This window comes from Camelus bactrianus, chromosome 9, assembly GCF_048773025.1.
Source record: "Camelus bactrianus isolate YW-2024 breed Bactrian camel chromosome 9, ASM4877302v1, whole genome shotgun sequence".
NCBI classification, from domain to species: Eukaryota; Metazoa; Chordata; class Mammalia; order Artiodactyla; family Camelidae; genus Camelus; species Camelus bactrianus.
This window is the reverse complement of record NC_133547.1, coordinates 44,516,004-44,536,909: the sequence shown is the minus strand read 5'-3', so window position 1 is coordinate 44,536,909 and position 20,906 is coordinate 44,516,004. Positions and strand designations below refer to the sequence as shown.

The window sequence follows — 20,906 nt, the reverse complement described above, 5'->3', positions numbered from 1 at the left end:
TCTTGAGTTCTTACTCTTGATGGAGATAGCTATCTCCACTTCTTTCCCTCCCATTCTTTCCTTAACCACCCCCTGCAATCAAACTCCACTTCACTAAAACTGCCATTGTTAGGATCACCAAAGACCTCCATATTAATAACACATTAATCCATTAATCAATTTTACTTTCTTTCTGAGGAGTATTTAATACAATTGGTCACTCTTCTTTGAAATACCTTCTTGCTAGACTTCATTTTCATTCTAGCTAATGCCTCTCACCTCTTTGATCTCTTTTCTGGGTATAGTCAATCTCATGATTGTATATGTTCTCATCCAGTCTGATAGCTTTAAATATGCAGCTGACTTCCAAATTTATACCACTATCCTGGATCTGTCTCTAAGCCTGTCACCATCTCCATTTGGATGTCTAATATGCATTTTAGACCTAACATGTCCAAAATTACATTGCTCAGCCCAAAAATATTGACATTATCCTTGTCCCCTTCTCTGTCTTATCCCACATCTAATCTTCAAAACATCCAGAAGCTGACCTCTTTACTCCTCTGCTGCTCTCACCCTTGTTCAAGCCACTACCATCTCTCATATGCATTATTAAAACAATCTCCTGTTTTCTCTGTTTTAACCTTTTGTCCCCTTTTCAAAATCTGTTCTCAATATAGCAGTCAGAAAGATTTTAATTTTAAAACATGAGTCAGATTATGGCTCTTCTTTGCTCAGAAATATATACTAATTTCACATCTTATTCAGAGTAAAAGCCAAAGCTCTAACAGTAGCCTATAAGCCCTACATAATCTGCCCACCCAAGTTCCCTATCCTGTTAAATATCAGGCCTTTTCTCCTTATACTCTTCTTCTGCTCATTATCCTCTACCCACACTGGCCTCCTTGCTGCCTCCCAGACACACTAGGCATACCTCCACTTCTGGGCCTTTATACTTTTTCTTCCTTTTACCAGGAATGTTCTCCCCTAGACAGCTAGAGGCTTACGAGTTATTCATCACATCTTCAAATGTCCTTTCAGTGTGAGCCATACTACATAAAATTTCAACCCCTTTCAATACTCCCTAATACTCTTCCCTGTTATTTCTCTTTAGCAACTATCATTAATATACTATGTGTTTTGCTTATTTGTTTATTATCTATTTCCTTCATTAAAATGTAAGCTCTAGAAGAACAGAGGGCCTATTTTTCTGTTCTTTTTATTGTCATATTCCCAGTATCTAGAACTGTGCTTAATTCTTAGCAGACATTCAATAAATATTTGCCTAATGAATGTAGAATAAATGAAATAATATTTCAGGAAGTCATACTGGTAGAGCCTTTCTTCCTGCAACTTAAAGCCATTTATCAATTTTGTAAATAGGTAAGTCAAAGCTGCTTCAGAACTGTGAAACTTAACTAAAATGACCTGAAGATTTTAAAAATAAGTATTAGCAAAACTATAATGATTAGCATTTCAGATTACCTCACAGAATCAATGAGAAGTATTTATTTGCATCCAAAATATTTTAATAGTAAAGAATAAATAGTAAATCCCAGTAATATACTTCTAGCATTCAATGGATAACTGTGCAAATGTGAAAACTTAGCTAAAACAGTTTTCATGAATACAAGAAAAGGTAAAAATAAAATATAATCATCTAATTATCTGAATACAATTACAAGTTTTCAAGTAACATGTAGTCATTTCCCATTTAGGCTAAATTATAAAAATATAAAGAAACAAATTATTTATGCAATATCAAAGAAGTCTCAATTTCAGAAAATGTTTGGCTCCTTAGAAAATAATAATAAAAAATTAACTATAAATTTGATGTTATTAGGCTCCTTAATTACAATTTCCTGAAATTAAACAAATAGCTTTTCTGCTTCCTTTAGTTTCTGTTTCCTATCCATTTTAGCAATTACAGCCCAACAGTCCTCCTGCATATTTCTCATAGCTCCAAACTTCAGCGTAGATCCAGGGGTTGTTAGAGATGAAGGAGTCTGAATAAAAAATAAAATTATAATACGTTTAACTTAAAAAAAAAAAGAATTAAATCCAGTTTTTGAAATTTGCTTTCTGAAATAAAATTTAAAAGCTACCTTTTTTGGTGTTCTGACACAAAGATGAGAAATTGGTGGATTATTTTTCTTGTATCGCTTTTTCAGTGTCTCTTCCTCTGAAACCATGCTCTTAAAGAAAAATATAAAAATATAATTAGGGGCTGCAACCATTAATATTATATTATTAAATTTTTGTCTACATACCACATATAAAGGTGAGGTGGTGGAGGAGGAGGGAGGAAAAAAGAGGAAAGAGATGAAAGGAGAAAGAAGAGAAAAGAAAGAATAAAGACTGAAGAAAGAAGACAATGACAGAATAAATCCTCAATCTGCTAAACAAGGACCTAGATTTTGATTCTATTGACTATATACCTCAAAGGTTATGTGGAATATAAGTTGTGCATGAATAGTATTTTTCTACTGATTTCTATTTTAGTTTCAGGATCTTTATACAACCACTTCCTTGTTTTCCCCAACCTAGTTGTTCAAACACACTTAGGCCTTATAATAAGCATTCATAATCCTATAAAAATTAGGTCAATCATCAATTTATGAATATTTTCCCAAATAATAATAGCTGACACCTATTTAGTACTTTATGTCAGGCACTATTTTAAGCACTCTGCATATTTTAATTAGTTTTAATCCTTGCAACAATTTCGACATAGGTATACTATTATTATCCCCATTTTAAAGGTGAAGAACTGAGACACACAAACATTAAGTAACTTGCCCAAGATTACACAGCTAGTAAGAAGTAGAGCCAGGATTCAAATCCAGGTAGACAAGGTCCAGAATCCATTCTCTTAAATATGCTATATAAATTTAGTCAGGTAAGCAATCAGTTCACATTATCTTTTCCTGCTCATTAAAGTCATATTTAACAAAAATTTCAGAAGCTTCATGGATAAAAACATTCAAACATTTTCATGGGTTCTAAGATTTCAGCAGAATCATTAAGTCACAAATAACTGACTTTTCAGTATGCACCAACTGACCAGCTTAGAAAAGAGAAATTATCTTAAAAATTATGTTGTAAATTATCATTAAAATTTTACTTAGTGCATGGTAACTGAATGTTCATTAATGACTGATCATATAAAAATAATAAATTAACCAAATTTAAAACAACAAAAATGTTATCCTTATGACTCTGTAGCATTCATCTTTCATGTGCTTATTGGCCATTTATCTTCTTTGAAGAAATGTCTATTCAAGTCTTCTGCCATTTTTGAACTGGCTTGGTTTTTGTCGCTGAGTTATGGGAGTTCTTATATATTCTGAATATTAATTTCTTGTCAGATATATGTTTTGCAAATATTTTCTCCCAATCTTTATCTTGCCTTTTCACTTCCTTAATAGTGTCCTTTGATCTATGAAAGTTCTTAATTTTGATGAAGTCCAATCTATCTATTTTTTGTCTGTATTTTGGTATCATCATATCCATGAAGTCCTTGCTATTCAATGTCATGAAGATTTCCCCAATATTTTCTTCTAAGTGTGTCATAGTTTAAGCCCTTAAGTTAAGGTCTTTGATCCACTTTGACTCAATTTTTTTAATACAGCATAAGATAAAAGTCCAAATTCATTCTTTTACATGTGGATATCCCATTTTCTTAGCACCATTTGTTGAAAAACCTGTCCTTTCCCCATTGAATGATCTTAGCACTCTTTTCAAAAATCAATTGACTATATACATAAAAACTTACTTCTGGGCTCTCTTTTTATTACATTGGTGTATATATTTGTCTGCATGCCAGTACTATACTGTTTTAACTACTAGTGTTGTAAGTTTTAACGTCAGGAACTGTTAGTCTTCCAATGTTATCTTTTTCAAGATTGTTTTAGCTATCTGGAGCCCCTTGCAATTCTGTATAAATGTGACTGTCACATTTTCCATTTGTGCCCAAAGGCTGTTGGAAATTTGACAACAGTGAATGTTGTTGAGTATGTAGACTGCTTTGGGTAGTGCTGACATCTTAACAATATTAAGTCTTCCTACCTACGAAGAAAGTCTTTCAGCAATTTTTGTAATTTTCAGTGTACAAGGATTTTACTTTCTTGGCTGGATTTGTTCTTAAATATTTAATTCTTTTTGATGGTACAGTAAGTGGAATTGTTTTCTTAATTTCCTTTTTGGATTATTCATTGCTGGTGTATAGAAACAACTCATTTCCATGTGCTGATCTTATACCCTTCAACTTTGCTGAATTCATTTATTAGCTCTAGAAGTGTTCTTGTGTTCTGTGATTTTCCATGTATAGATATGTCATCTGCAAATTAGAGACAGTTTTACCTTTTTTCATTTGCATACCTTTTATTTTGGGTTTTGGGGTTTTGTTTTTTTTTTTTGTATTTGTCTAATAGCTAAAAGCTGTGGCTAGGACTTGCAGTACAACATTGACAAGGAATTGTGAAAGTGGGCATCCTTGTCTCATCTTAATCTTAGGGGTAAAGCTTTGTCTTTCACCACTGACCATGATGTTAGCTTGGGTTTTCATTAATGCCCTTTTCATGTTGAGGAATCTTCTTTCTTAGCTTTATGAGAGATTTCATCATAAAAGGATGTTGAATTTTGTCAAATGTCTTCTCTATATCAATTGAGATGATCATGATGTGGATTTGCTTTCCTTCATTCTATTAATGTGATGTATTACATTGATTTTCTTATATTGAACCACCCTGGCACTGCTTAGATAAATTCCATTTGGTCATGGTGAATGACCCTCTTAATATTCCGTTCGGTTTGATTTGCTAATATTTTGTTGAAGATACTTACATCTACATTCAGAAAGGATAATAGTCTATAGTTTTCCTCTCTTGTGATGTCTTTATCTGGCTTTGGTATCAAAGTAGTGTTAGCTTTATCAAATGAGTTACGAAGTGTTCCCTCTTCAATTTTTTGGAAGAGTCTGAAAATGATTGGTGTTAAGCCTTTAAATGTTTGGTAGAATACATCAGATCTCACTAGAAAGCCATCTGGTCCAGGACTTTTCTTTGTTGGGAGGTTCCAAATTACTAACTCAAACTCTTGTTAAGGTCTTTTAAGGTTTCCTGTTTCTTTTTGAGTTGGTTTAGGTATGTGTGTTTCAAGTAATTTTTCCATGTTTATTTATTCTCAGTTATCTAATTTGTTGGCATACAATTATTCACAGTATTCTCTTTTTACCTCTGAAAGTTTGGTAATAACATCTCCAATTTCATTTCTGATTTTAATAATTTGCATGTTCTTTTCTTTGTCTAAGCTAAAGGTTTGTCAATTTTGTTGGTCTTTTCAAAGAAACAAATTTTGGTTTTATTGATTTTTCTCTGTATTTTTCTCTAATTTGTTTATCTCCACTCTAATCTATTATTTCCTTATGTCAGCTTTGGGTTTAGTTTGATCTTCTTTTTCTAGTTCCTTAAGGTGTAAATTTAGTATATTGATTTCTTTCTTTCTTTTTCAATGTACAATTTACAGCTATACATTTCCCTTTGAGCAATGTTTCTGCTGCTCACATAAGTTTTGTATATTGTTTTCATTTTTCTTCATTTGTTAGTCAAATTTCCCTTGTGATTTCTTCTCAGATCCATTTTAGATGGTTAGAAATGTGTTAATTTCCATAAATTTGTGAATTTTCTATTTTTCCTTCTCTTATTAATTTCTAACTTCATCTTATTATATTCAGAGAAGATTATTTATATGATGCTTAGCTTTTTAAATCTAGTAAGACTTGCTTTGGGACCAACATGGTCTACCCTGGAGAATGTCTACGTGTACTTAAGAAGGATATGTACTCTGTTGTTGGATTGAGTGTTCTATACATGTCTATTAGATCTATTTTGTTTCTGTTGTTCCTGTTTCCTTACTTATCTTCTGTCTAGTTATTTCCTCCATTATTAAAGGTGGGGTATTGGAGTATCCAACTATTAATGTGTAACTGTCTATTTCTCTTTTCAATTCTATAAAGCTTTGCTTCATATATTTTAAGGGTCTGTTATTAGATATGTAAATGATTAAAACTGTCATAACTTCTTGCTTTACTGAAACTTTTATTAATATGTAGTGTCCTTATTTGTTCTTGTAATTTTTGATTTAAAGTCTATTTCGTCAGAAATTAGTAAAACCATCTCACCTCTTTTTCTGGTTACTATTTGTATGAATATATTTTTCCATCCTTTCACATTTGGCCAATTTGGATCTAACATGAGTCTCTTTTAGACTACACACACACACACACACACACACACACACACATATATACATACACACATATATTTTAGACCATATTTAAGCCATTTTAGAGAATCTATTCTGCCAATCTATGTTTGTTTATTAAAGAGTATAATCCATTTACATTTAAACTAATTACTGATAAGAAGAGACTAACTTTTGCCTTTTGTGATATTTATTTTTTATATGCTTTATAGGTTTGTTTTTTTTTTCGGTCACTCATTTCCTCCATTACTGTCTTTTGTACTTAGATGACTTTTTTGGTAGTAAAATGTTTTGATCCCCTTCTCATTTCCTTTTGTGTATATTCTGTAAATACTTTTTGTGGTTACCATGCGTATTACATTTGACAACCAAACATTAAATAACCTAATTTAAATTTATACCAACTTCAACAGCCTACACAAATTGCTCTTATACAGCTTCTTTCTCCCTCTGCTACTGATGTCAAAAAATTACATCTTTATATATTGTGTGCCCAGTAACATAGACAAATAATATTTATGCATTTGTCTTTTAAATTATGTAGAAAATAAAAAGTGAATTTAGAAGCCAAAATTACAATTCCAGCTTTTATAAATTTCCATGTATTTAACTTTATCAGAGATCTTTTATTTCTTCATATGACTTTGAGTTACTGTCTAGCATCCTTTCATTTCAACCTGAACAACTGCCTTCAGAGCTTCTGGAAGAGAAAGAAGGTCTAGTGACAACTCCCTCGGCTTTTTTAAATCTAGGAATGTCTTAATTTCTCCATTTCTGAAGAAAAGTCTTGCCTGATATTAAATTTTTAGTTGACAATCTTTTTCTTCCAGCTCTTTGAATATATAAACCTACTGTCTTCTGGCCTCCAAGGTTTCTGATGAGAAATCAGCTGATAATCTTCTCAAGGGTACCTTGTATGTGATGAGTTGCTTCTCTCTTGCTAGTTTCAAGATACTCTTTGTCTTTCAACAGTTTGATTATAATGTTTTGATGTGAGTCTGAGTCCATCCACTCAGAATTCAATGAGCTTCCTAAATTTGTAGATTCATTTCATCAAAATTTGAAGTTTTCAGCCATTTCCTCAAATATTCCTCTCTCTCTCTCCTCCTTCTATATATCAATTCATATATTGACCTTTTGATGATGTCCCACAAGTCTCTGAGGCTCTATTCACTTTTCTTCATTCTTTCTGTGTTTATACTCAATAGTTTATTGTCTTATCTTCAAGTTTATCAATTATTTCTTCTGCTTACTTATATCTGTTTTTGAATCCCTCTAATACACTTTTCATTTCAGTTACTGTACTTTCATTTCCAAGATTTCTTCTTTATTCTTTTTATAATTTCTATCTCTTTATTGGTATTCTTATTTTATTCATACAATTTTCTGTCTTTGTCTTCCTTTAGCTCTTTGAGTAACTTTAAAACAGTTATTTTAAAGTTTTTGTCTAGAAAGTCCAATACCTGAGCTTCCATAGGGATATTTTCTATTGATTTGTTTTGTTCCTTTGATAGGCCATACTTGCCTTTCTTTGTATGCCTTGTGATTTTTTGTTGAAAACTAGACATTTTAATCTTACAACTTGATACATCTGCAATTCAGATTCTTCCTCTTCCCCAGGGTTTGCTACTTATTTATTTAGATTTGTTTTGCTTTTTGTTTTACTTTTGAAAGTATCTCTGCACCATGGACAAGCCTCTGGTGAAAATTTGAGATCTTTTTGGTTTTTTTGAGAGTGTATCTTTCCCTGGGCATGTGTAGTGGCTTTCTAAATGCCCCATAAATGTGACTGATTTTGAATGTTCTAACCCTTAAATGTCTGACTCCCCAAAGAGAAGGAGAAAGAGAGACAGAGAAACAAGTTCAGTTCATTTAAATCTTCCAGAAGACACTTCAGCCAGTAAGGACTGAAACAATGCCATAAATGTGATTATCCGTAATAATTTTACCAAAAGATCTGTACCTGTACCTCAGTGATCAGAAGCAGCAATCAGCAATCAGAACACTGAACCTCGATCTCTGGAGAACAAGGTCCTTTTTGCTCACCCTGACTCCAACAAGATGCAAGCATGGCTGCCTACAATATGGCTATGTGTTAGGTGATAGGCATCCATTACCACTTTTAAACCTGAAAGTGACCAAACTTAACCATAATTTACTACCCAAGTTTCCCCCTGGAAGTTGCAAGCATTCAAATAGTCTCTAGAGTTCCAAAATAAATTACTTCAGATAATTTCTGCCAGTATAATTGTTGTCTAGGTGGAGAAATGGATTCCTGACACTTCCTACTCCACTATTTTCTCTAAGGTCATTCTAGACAATACATTTTTAAACTTTACTTTTTATAATATTTGAATGTTTGCCAAAATTTAAATGCAACAGCTAAGAAAATTACAAAAATAACTAATTTCAAGTGATAACTACAACCAATAAAGCCCATTGTGAAATGTCCTGAGACTAGTTTAAATAATTGTTTGCAAAGTTGTGATGCTCCTTTTAAAAACGAAGTAAAATTATGAGTCATTCCAAATCTCAGATCAGCTAAGAAATTGGCCTAAATTCACACTAGAAAAACAGTATGGATTTCAATCCTGGCATGTCTAATTCCAGAGCTCATGCTCTTTCTACCAATTCTCATTACATTTTTATATACTTAGACTTCAGTCTGAACTGGTAGATATTATGTACAATGCCATACATAGGATTTGGAGACATACTGTCAGTGTTCAAATTTTAGCTCCACGTATTACTAGCTATATGATCCTGGGCAAGGTACTGGTAGGACATAACTGCCTCATCTGTAAAATGAGAATAACAACCCTGTCTATACTTCTAGAGCATGAGATTATTTTTAAGAAATAACTGAAGTAATTTGTGTAAAGTCTTTACAACAGTGCCTGATTCACAGTTCTAATCATTAAAATGTTAATCACTATCTATAAAACAAAGAAGTACTAGAGTAGTGATTTTCTGTAAGTTAATTTTAGTAATTACAATTTTAAGACTTTAACTACTCATTATTTCAGAACAAATGAGAGTAAAGGATCCCAAAGCAGTATAAAAGCTTGAGGGATCACATAGTTATTAGTCAGAATAACAAAACAAATGACTTTGACTTGAATTTTGTAATTAAGAATCTTTGGTATATTGCTCCATTTCATGTAATGAGATTTATTTGTTTTTAAATTAAATGAGTCTAAGTTTAATTATTCATTTTCAATTAATAATAATTATGCCTTTGGAAAATACTGATATGTGTGAATATACTCATAGTAGGGAGTAATTGGGGATACAAACTGCTAGGGGAAATATCCTCCTTAAGCACGCCATCTTTAACATATTAACTCTTTAAGAATCATAGAAAGGTTAAGGCTGTCAACCAATACTTTGATACAGATTTCAACGAGTAAGTGTTATAAAATAAAGGAACATGTATAACAACAAAATCAAGAGGGGTGTCAAAAAACAAATTTGGCTGCAGCAACATTAAAAATATTCATTTGACCTTTCTTTAAAAAAAAAAAAGAAAAGAACACGCCAATGGAAAACAAGACGGTTAGTCATCTCATAAGCCAACTATGTTACATCAAGTGTTTCAAAATGTCATGTTTTCTGAAGTTTAGGGAGATTATTTTAATCCTAATTTCTTTAAAATGCCGCAAAAGCATAGAGTTTTGTTATAGTAGGGTCCTATTTTTTTTCAGTATTGCAATGATAGATACTATGCCCATATATTCTGTATATACATCAAGCAATAATGTAGAAGTAGAATAATGTAAATAAATAATGAATGTGATTATCCGTAATAATTTTACCAAAAGATCAGTAGTTTCTGAACTATCCGAATTAATATCAAAATCAAAGACTGTTTTTCTCTTTTTGTTACATTCTTCAATGGGTACGTTCTTGTTTTCTCTTTGCCGAATTTTTTGTTTTGTTGGTGTCTTCACAGTATATGCCTATCAAAAAAGAAAAACAATACATTATTCCATCAAATAAAACATGTTATTAAAGGCAAATTGAAGCTTTAGCGATCAATAACTCTCCATTATTATTGGCATGTATATAAAGTAGAAATTTTGGATAAGAATTTAATTCATATGTTTTTGCAGAAAATAGTAGGGGGTTGTGAGGAAGAGGGTGGAGGGCAAGGAAAGAGTGAGAAAGAGAAAGAGAGAGAAAGGAAGAGAGGATGAGAGAGACTGCCTCCAGCTTCAGCAGTCAACAGTCTTAAGAAAGACCTTAATTTTGCTAACAATGATTAAGACCAAAGAACTGAGAGCTTTGCTCTCTCTATAAAAATCCTTACTGATTTATGAGAAAATAAGTTTGCTTATCTTTTGTTGGTAAGGTAATTGTATTGGTGAATGTTTAGTATTCCATATTACCCTGTAATATGTAAATTTTATAATTTTTAAAAATTATCTTTAAAAAGCTCACTGAAAGGTAGAGTAAGGAGTTACAAAAATTTGCTTTTTCACAAAGCAACAAAAGTGCTCATAAAAGTGGTCAAAATCAGCTTGTTTAGAACTCTAGAAATTAACAAAAAGCTTGCCACAACCTGGAAAGTATTTTTGGTTTTTTGTTTTTAAATGGCTGAACCTCTGTAAGAACAGCAACATTAGTGGTATCAACTTTTCCTCATCTCATCCCCTGCTCTCTAGCTCTGTGTTACCTTTAAAAAGTAACAGCCCACATTCCTGGTCCAGCCTGGTAGCCACTAAAGAGAGCAAAACAGAACTAGAGCTCTTTCAAAGCTTTATACTCAAAGAGTTGTCATTATTTGACCTGTCTAGTCATTCTCTGGAAGACTTCATTTACAGGGTTGTCTGTATTTAACTCACTCAGAGTTGGGGGGGGGGGCTCTCTCCTCAATGTGTGTAGGGTAGGGAATAACATTTGTCAAAAAAAAATTACAGACAAGTATTCTAACTTTTCAGCTCTCTGAGGCAATGACCATCAGCTGGGGTGAATGAAAGACTAACCAAAAACCTTACAAGGACAGCTAAGAAATGAGATGTCCACAGGGACTTTGAGAAGCTTTCATATATTACTGGAAAAACAGCCACTCTCGTGGATAGGGCTGTGAGTAAGCACAGGAAAGACATGAGTAGGTCCTAAGCTCTTATCTTTGGCTCATCTTGAGGGTCTGCAAAAGCAGAAATTGGAGGCTAAGGCAAAGTCGTCTACTGTCTGGCTGGGTATTGAAAGTGCCTTAACACTAATAGTCCTTTGGCAACAACTGGGAGATTTAATGATTCAAGCATTTAAGAAAATCTCTACTCAAACAGCTGAACATTAAGCTAACCAAGTAGAGACTTTAATGGCACTCAAAGAATATAAACTTTATAGAATTAGTTTACAAAAATCACTAATCGAACAATTAAAAACTGATATGCAGGAACAACAAACCTTAAGGAGAGAGAAGAATTTGATTATCCAGAGTTGTCACATTACATTATTTTTAATGTTCAGATCTCAAGAAAAAATGATAAGATGTGCAAAGAATAAGAAATTATGACCCATACATGGGTGGGGTGGGGGGCAGTCAATAGAAACTATCTCTAAGGAAGCCTAGTTATTAGACTTCTTAGACAAAGACTTTATATCACCTATTTTAAATATGTTCAAAGAACTAAAGAAAACCATATCTCAAAGAGCTGAAGGCAAGCATAAAGACAATGTCAAACCAAATGGAGTATCAACAGAGGGACAGAATTTATTTTTAAAAGAATGAAACAGATATTCTGGAGTTGAAAAGTACAATAACTAAAATGAAAAAATCACTAAAGGGGCTCAGTGTCAGATCTGAGAAGGTAGAGGAAAGAATTCATGAACCTGAAGATAGTTCAAATGATACTATCCAGTCTGAGTAATAGAAAGATGAAAGAAGAAAAATGAACAGAGCCTCAGAGAATTATAAGGACACCACTAACCACACTGACATACGCATAATTGGAGTCTCAGAATGACAGTAGAGAGAGAAAGGGCAGAAATAATATTTGAAAAAATAATGGCTGAAAACCTCCCAAATTTGAAGCAAACATTAATCTATCTACACATCCAAGAAGCTCAGCAAACTCCAAGGAAGATAAAAATCAAAGAGAACCATACATAGAAACATTATAAGCAAACTGTCAAAAGACAAAGAGGGAGTTTGAGTTTTCGAGCCTGTTGCCTGTCCTCTTTGCTTGGCCCTGCAATGAACCTCTCTCTGCTCAAAAAAAAAAAAAAAAAAAAAAAAAGACAAAGACAAAGAGAAACTTGAAAGTAGCAAGAGACAAGTGACTTATTACATATAAGGGATCCTCAATAATATTAACTAGATTTTCCACTAGAAACCAGGCTATCCAAAAAGCGTTGACATATCCAAAGTGCTAAAAGAATTGTTACCAAATAATTCTATATCCAGCAAAACTATCCTTCAAAAATGAAGGAGAAATTAACATATTCCTAGATAAACAAAAATTTAGAGAATTGTCACTAGCAGATCTTCCTCACAAATATACTAAAGGGAGTCCTTTGGGCTGAAATGAAAGAAAATGAAATTCAAATTCACATAAAGAAATAAAGAGCACCAGAAAAGGACAATGCATAGGTAATTATAAAAGATAGTATAAACATATTTTTGTTTGTAACTTTTTGTCCTACCTAATTTAAAACACAGACATATAAAGCAATAATACTGTGTCAATAGGCCTAAATGTATAAATACATGATTCATATGATAAAAGTGAAAAAGAGAATGAAGCTATAGTGGGGCAAAGTTTTTATATATCATTGAAATTACTCTGATATTAATTCAAACTAATCATTTTAAGTTAAGGTGTTAACTATCCTTTCCAGGTTATCATTAAGAAAATAATTCCAGAAGTATAGTTTTAAAAAAAAAAAGAGGATTAAAATGGTATACTAGAAAATACCTATTTAATACAAAGTAAGACAGTAATGGAAAGACACAGGAACAAAAAGACATAAGACATATAGAAAATAAAGAACAAAATGGTGGACTTAGTTCTACCTTTTTAGTAATTACATTAAATGTAAGTCAATTAAACATTCCAGTAAAAATGCAGAGTTGTCAGAATGAATGATGGAAAAAGCAGGATCCAACTATGTGCTGTCCACAAAAGACACAATTTAGATTCAATAACAGGAGTAGGTTGGAAGTAGATGGGTGATATATCATACAAATAATAAACAAAAGAAAGCTGGGCTGGCTATCTTAATGTCAGATGAAACAGACATAAAAAAGATTACCAGAGACAAAAAAACATTCTACAAAGGTAGAAGGGTCAGCCTATCAAGAAAGAATAACTGGTACAAGTATATATGCAGCTAACAATATAGCTCTCAAATACATGAATCAAAAGCTGAGAACCGGGTAGGAAGGGATAAATTGGGAGTTCTAGATTTGCAGATACTAATATACATAAAATAGATAAACAACAAGTTTGTACTGTATAGTACAGGGAACTATATTCAATATCTTGTAGTAACCTATGGTAAAAAAGAGTATGAAAATGAATATATGTATGCTCCTATATGACTTAAGTAATTGTGCTGTACACCAGAAATTGACACAACATTGTAAACTGACTATACTTCAATAAAAAAGAAAAAGAATAAAATTTTTTAAAAACTGAGAAAAACAGATAATTAAACAATAATAGTAGGAAGTCTCCCACATCCCACTTTCAATAATGAAAAGAACAACTAGACATAAGATCAGCAAGGAAATATAATACTTGAATAACACTATAAACTAGCTAGATGAATACTTAGGAAATTCACAAATATGGCAATACAATGCACATAACTTTATTTTTCAAAAATAAATAAATCTTAAGGGAAATTAGAAAGTACTTTGAGAAGAATGAAAAGGAAAATACAACATACTTATAGGATACAGTGAAACCAGTGTTCAGAGAAAATTTTATAGCTACAAATGCCTATATTCAAAATTAAGATTAAGACATTATGATTAAATACAATGTGGTACTTCGGGTTGGATCCTGGAAGAGAAAGAGGACATTAATGAAATAACTGAAATCCAAATAAAGTCTGAAGTTTAGTTAAGAGAACATATGATTCTTAGTTTTGACAAATGTAAACAGTAATATAAGATAATAATGGAGAAAACTGGGCAAGGAATACAAAAGAATTCTCTGTACTACCTTTGTAACTTTTCAATAAATCTAAAATTAATTGCAAAATAAAATAAGTTCATTTGAAACAAAAAAGTAAGGTTACCACACCTGAATGGCTAAAATCAAAAAGATGAAAATTACCATGTGGTGGCAAGAATGTGCAGCAATCAGGACTCTCATTCACTGACAGCCAGAATGTAAACTAGTATAATATTTAACAACAAAAAAACCATGATTGGTAGTGTGATACAATAAGAAATACATGTTTGTTATTTGCCTTTGGTTTCTGACATAGAACTTTTAAAACCGTTGTAACTTCTCGAGTGACAGGGTTGACAGGATGCACCTTTTGGTATAACATTTGGTCTCTGTCCCCAGTGATATGATAGAATAATCTTTTGTAATCCATAATGAGCTCCTTTCAACTGTACCTGTGTTTATGCTAATGAACTAACTGGTGGTAGGTGGTGCCTAAGCAGCTTCAAGATGATGTCTGGTTGCCAGAAAGATCAAGGCATGATTAAAAGTTTGGAACCTTTCAGCCTCACCCCCTGTACTCCTGGAGAAGACAGGGGTTAAAGGTTGAGTTAATCATCAGTGGCTGATGATTTAACCAATCATGCCAAGTAATGAAACCTCCATAAAAACCCCTAAACAATGAGGGTCTGAGAGCTTCCAGCTTGGTGGACACATGGAGATGTTGGGAGGGATGGCACTCCCAGAGAGGACATGGAAGTTCTGTGCCCATTCCCCCATACCTTGCACCATATGCATTTTTTACATTTGGCTGTTCCTGAATTATAACATTTATAAACTGGTAATAGCAAGTAAAGTAATTTGCTGAGTTCTGTGAGTCATTCAAGCAAATTATCAAATCTGAGAAGGGGGTTGTGGGAACCTCCAATTTATAGCCAGTTGGTCAGTAGTACAAATGGCAAGCCAGCACTGTAACTTAAATGGGAGCAGACTTGTGGGACTGAGCTCTTGAACTGTGGGGTCTACATTAACTACAGGTTGGTAGTGTCAGAATTTAATCAAATGGTAGGACACCCAGTTGGTGTCTGGAGAACTGGAGAATTGGCTGGCATGGGGAAAAACACATGCATGTTTTGTGTCAGAGTTAAAACAGATCAGGCAGTATCTGTTAACATGGAATGTGTTATGCATAACCCTATAACCCAGCAATTTTACTCCTACGGATATATACCCAACCAAGATGTGTACATGTCAAGCACTAGAATTTTTATAGTAGTGCTATTCATAAAAGCCTACTCTGGAAATTAACCACATGTCCATTAACATTACAACTGATAAGCTGTGGTACAGTCCTACAATGAAATGCCAAATAGAAATAAAAATAAAGCAAGTTCAAGCAACAATATGGATGAATCTCATAAACATAATATTAAGTGAAAACGTCAAAACAAAAATACTGTTTCTAATTATAGAAAATGCAAAAACAGGTATATCTAATATTAGAAGTTAGGACAACAATTGGCCTTGGAGGAGGGGCTAGCAACTGGAAGGGGAAACAATCAGCTCTTCTGAGGTGACAGTATTTTCTGTGTTTTAATCTGAATGCTGGTAATAAGGTCATGTTCAGTTTGTAAAGATTCATCAAGTTGTATAATCAGGATCTGTGCATTTTTCTTGCATATATTTCAATAGAAAGTGTTTTTTAAGAAATTCTTAAATAGAGACCATTTCATATTCTGAGTAACAGAATAGTAAATACAATAAAATAATTTTACATAAAAGCCTCTCTAAGCTATGTAATTTACTAATTTTCATAATTTCCACAAGGTGGATAATATTGTATATATAATAGGATATGAGTGGGACTCTTTCTTTTGCTCTAGACTTGTCAACGAAAGCATGAAGCTGGTGGGAAAGTGCTAGTAACACATATTCTAAAGGAAGCAACCTATGATTAAGGCCAGCTCCATCTCTAAGGCTTATTAAAAAATGGTTGAACAGGCCCAACAATTACCAAACATCTCCCTTACTCCCAGTTATTTTAAGGAAACTGGGAGGGAAAGGCATGAAATTTCAGCTTAGAAGGGTAAAGACAGGTTGAAATACTCTTCCCCTCAACTTCCCTGAGGAAAAAACTCTAAAAAGCAGCCTTATAAAGACTAGGGGTGCCTTCAAGAAGGGGAGACTGGCATCTTATTCCCCAGATGGATATAAACTTGGGCAGAAAATTTGTTTATCTGTCTTTGTGTCTGGCTGAGCAGAGTCAAAAGAAATTAGAGATAAGATGGCAGAGAAAGGGGAATGCAGAGTCAGAAGTAGAGCATTATATACTGCTATTTAAGCCCTGAAAAGTTGACTGAATTCCCCACAGATTAAGTGACATGTGGAAGACAGCTAGATATGAGCCACCTTGCTAGTGGCACCTGCTCCAAGAGGGCTGACTGCTAAGTAAAATACTCCAGCAGAAAGATTATGAGGAGTAAACAGCAAAGAGAGGTAACTGAGGTGATAATGGAAAATGTCAAGTTTTTGCACATCAGAGACCTATGCATTGGTGAATGCCAGAAAATGATGGAATTTGCCCAAGATGTCATTAAGTTGTGAACAGTGACAGATTAAAAAATGAAACCATTTTATGCTAGTTTAACAAATAATTGAAACTTTCAAGAAAATGGTTCTATATCTATGTGTGCAATACCACATATATGGTATGTGATACTAGAGACTTCTTTTTATTTAAAAAAATTACTGCTTTCTTAGAAATTTTAGCAACAAACCTTTGGTAATGGTGCAGATAAAGTATTTTTGGCAGATGTCCACAGATTGTTTTTTTTATCTTTTGATTTGCCATGATCAGCTGATGCGAATTTACGAGATATATTTTGTGAAGGAGCTGCTTTAGAATCAAATTTCCAATAACTAGTTTCAGGTGTTTCCAGTGAAGATGTCTGTGTTTTCTATATTAAACACAAAAGTGAATAAAATCATCATTAAAGTCACTTTAATTAAAATGCACCAACGAGTAGAAGTAACACTGAAATAAACCAGAATTTACCACCAAACTTGTTATTGATTAGAAAACTTTGAATAAATTACACTTATCTTCTTTGTCACTTCATTTTCCCATTTAAGATGAAAATGGTATCTGCCCCTCTCTGTCTTCACAGAGCTGCTATAAAAACAAGTAAGACATCTCAAATCCCCATTTGACCAAAAGTTGAGGATTCTTCAAAGAAGAATCTCTGTTCCTGGTGGCAAAAAATCTTAATCTGTGGTTCATTCCAATAGCCTGAAAGCAAAAGGGCATTCTCTTTTATGCTTTCATATTTCCTCTATCACCTATAAACATATCAGCTGTTTCCTATTCACTAGCCTCACTTCCTCTAAAAAAAAAGAGAAGAAAAAAATTTTAAAGAACTAGAGAAATTTTTAAGAAAAAAAGGTGAAAAAATAGCTTTTGCTTCAATTCTGAAAATAAACAAATTGCAAATTTACTTTAAATACTTAGACTTTATTTCAACTCAATTTTTTCAAATTCTCTTTCTCTTACCTTTATACATATATTCCTTCAGCACTTGACCTAGCTTTCTAGTGAAAACTAGTAATAGTTGTTTTAGTGGACTCCTACATGAAACCCAGCTCATCAGTTTCTATTTCAGAACTTCCTTCAGTTATAAACATCTCCATGAATACAATTATGGCTATTAATCACTAGAAAGAATGAAATACACAAACACACACACACACACTTACACACAAAGGCTACTCTCAAAACAAAAGCTTGGTGGTTGAATCTGGAGTGAGTTTAAATTAGGAGGGTATAGCATGCAGGATTAAGAGGTGACCATGCATGTTATGAAAAAACACTGGATGATGAGTCAAGTAATATGCTGTTTTCTCCTGGATCTTTTACTGCCTTGTTGGATAATTTTAAGTAAATCTCCAAGTATCTCCAGGCTTAAACTTATTCCACCTACATAATCAAGGAGCTAAATGACTTGGAAAACTATAAGACACTGACGAAAGAAATTGAATATGACACAAACAGATGGAAAGATACACCATGTTCATGCATTAGAAGAACTAATATTGTTAAAATGACCATATTACCCAAGGCAATATACAGATTCAATGAAATACCTATCAAAATACCAATAGTGCTTTTCACAGAACTGGAACAAACCATTTTAAAATTGGTATGAAAATACAAAAGACCCTGAATAGCCAAAACAATCTTGAGAAAGAAGAACGAAGCTGGAGATAAGCTTCCTAAAATTCAGACTGTACTACAAAGCTTCAGTAATTGAAACAGTATGATACTGGCACAAAGATTAGACATAAATCAGTGGAACAGAACAGAGAGCACAGAAATCAACCCATGCACTTATGGTCAATTAATCTATGACAAAGGAGGCAAAAATATACAATGAGAAAAGACAGCCTCTTTAGTAAATAGTGCATGGGAAACTGGACAGCTACATATAAAAGAATGAAATCAGAACTTTTTCTAACACTATATACAAAAATAAAGTCAAAATTTGAATTAAAGACCTAAATGTGAGACCAGAAAACATAAAACTCCTAGAACAAAACACAGGTAGAACACTCTTTGACATAAATCATAGCAATATTTTTTGGCTCTGTCTCCTAAGGCAAAGGAAACAAAATCAAAAATATACAAATGGGACCTAATTAAACTTAAAAGTTTTTACACAGCAAAGGAAACCACTGAAAAAACAAAAAGCCTACTGAATTGGAGAAAATATTTGCAAATAGTATGACTGATAAGGGGTTAATATCCAAAAAATATAAATAGCTCATACAACACAACAACAAAAAAATGAACCCAATTAAAAAATGGGCAGAGAACCTGAACAGATATTTTTCCAAAGAAGACATATATGGAAGGTCAACAGGCACATGAAAAGATGCTCAACATCGTTAATTATCAGAGAAATGCAAATAAAAACCACAATGAGATATCACCTCACAGTTGTCAGATTGGTTATTATCAAAAAGACCACAAATAACAAATGTGGAGGAAAGGAGATCCTGGTACACTGTTGGTGGGAATATAAATTGGTGCAGCTACTTTAGAAAACAGGGTGGATGTTTCTCAAAAAACTAAAAATAGAACTACCATATGAGCCAGCAATTCCACTCCTGGGTATACATCCAAAGAAAAGAAAAGCATTAATTACACCACATCAACAAGAGAAAGGACAAAAATCACATGACCATCTCAATAGATGCAGGAAAAGCATCTGATAAAATTCAACATCCATTTATGATAAAAACTCTTACCAAAGTGGGTATAGAGGGAACAAATCTCACCATAATAAAAGCTATTTATCACAAACCTACAGCCAGCATAATACTCAATGGTGAAAAGCTGAAAGCCTTCCTCCTAAAATCTGGAACAAGACAAGGATGCTCACTCTTACCACTTTTATTCAATATAGTATTGGAAGTCCTAGCCATAGCAATTAGACAAGAAAAAGAAATAAAAGGCATCCAAACAGGAAGAGAAGAGGTGAAATTGTCATTATATGCAAATGACATAATACTATATGTAGAAAACCCTAAAGGCTTCACACAAAAACTACTAGAGCTAATAAAAGAATTCGGCAAGGTAGCAGGATACAAGATTAACATACAGAAATCAGTGGTATTTCTTTACACTAATAATGAAATGTCAGAAAAAGAAAGTAAAGAAACAATCCCTTTTGAAACTGTATCCAAAAGAATAAAAGACTTAGGAATAAATCTGACCAAAGAAGTGAAAGATCTATATGCAAAGAACTACAAGACACTGACTAAGGAAATTAAAGCTGACATAAAGAAATGGAAAGATATCCCATGTTCTAGGATTGGAAGGATTAATATTGTTAAAATGGCTATGCTACCCAAAGCAATCTACAGATTTATTGCAATCCCTATCAAATTACCCAGGACATTTTTCACAGAATTAGAACAAATAATCCTAAAATTTATATGGAATCACAAAAGACCTGGAATTGCCAAAGCATTACTGAGGAAAAAGAATGAAGCTGGAGGAATAACCCTCCCAGACTTCAGGCAATACTACAGAGCTACAGTAATCAAAACAGCATGGTACTGGTACAAAAATAGACATATGGATCAATGGAACAGAATAGAGAGCCCAGAAACCCACATACTCAATTAAACTTTGACAAAGGAGGCAAGAACATACAATGGAGTAAAAACAGTCTCTTCAGGAAATGGTGTTGGGAAAACTGGACAGCTGCATGTAATCAATGAAGTTAGAATATTCCCTCACATCATACACAAAAATAAACTCAAAATGGCTTAAAGGTTTAAACATAAGATAAGACACTATAAACCTCTTAGAAGAAACCATAGGCAAAACACTATCTGACAAATCTCAGCAATGTTCTCCTAGGGCAATTTACCCAGACAATAGAAATAAAAGCAAAATTAAACAGACAGGATCTAATTAAACTAATAAGCTGTTGCACAGCAAAGGAAACCATAAGCAAAACAAAAAGACAACCT

At 33.0% G+C, this 20,906-nt stretch overlaps 1 protein-coding gene across 9 annotated transcripts in view; it reads right to left on the bottom strand.

Moving 5' to 3' along the window:
- Window positions 1-1,497: 1,497 nt before the first annotated feature.
- SYCP1 (synaptonemal complex protein 1) overlaps window positions 1,498-20,906 on the bottom strand; it is a 105,285-nt gene continuing 85,876 nt past the window's right edge. For all 9 annotated transcript variants that reach the window (XM_074370237.1, XM_074370236.1, XM_074370238.1 and 6 more), the window contains 4 exons: window positions 17,147-17,326; window positions 10,059-10,202; window positions 2,085-2,174; window positions 1,498-1,985 (listed from right to left, as the gene is read on the bottom strand). In XM_074370237.1, the coding sequence (XP_074226338.1) occupies window positions 1,848-1,985; window positions 2,085-2,174; window positions 10,059-10,202; window positions 17,147-17,326 (552 nt within the window). In that variant the 3' untranslated portion in view covers window positions 1,498-1,847. The remainder of the gene's footprint in view (window positions 1,986-2,084; window positions 2,175-10,058; window positions 10,203-17,146; window positions 17,327-20,906) is intronic.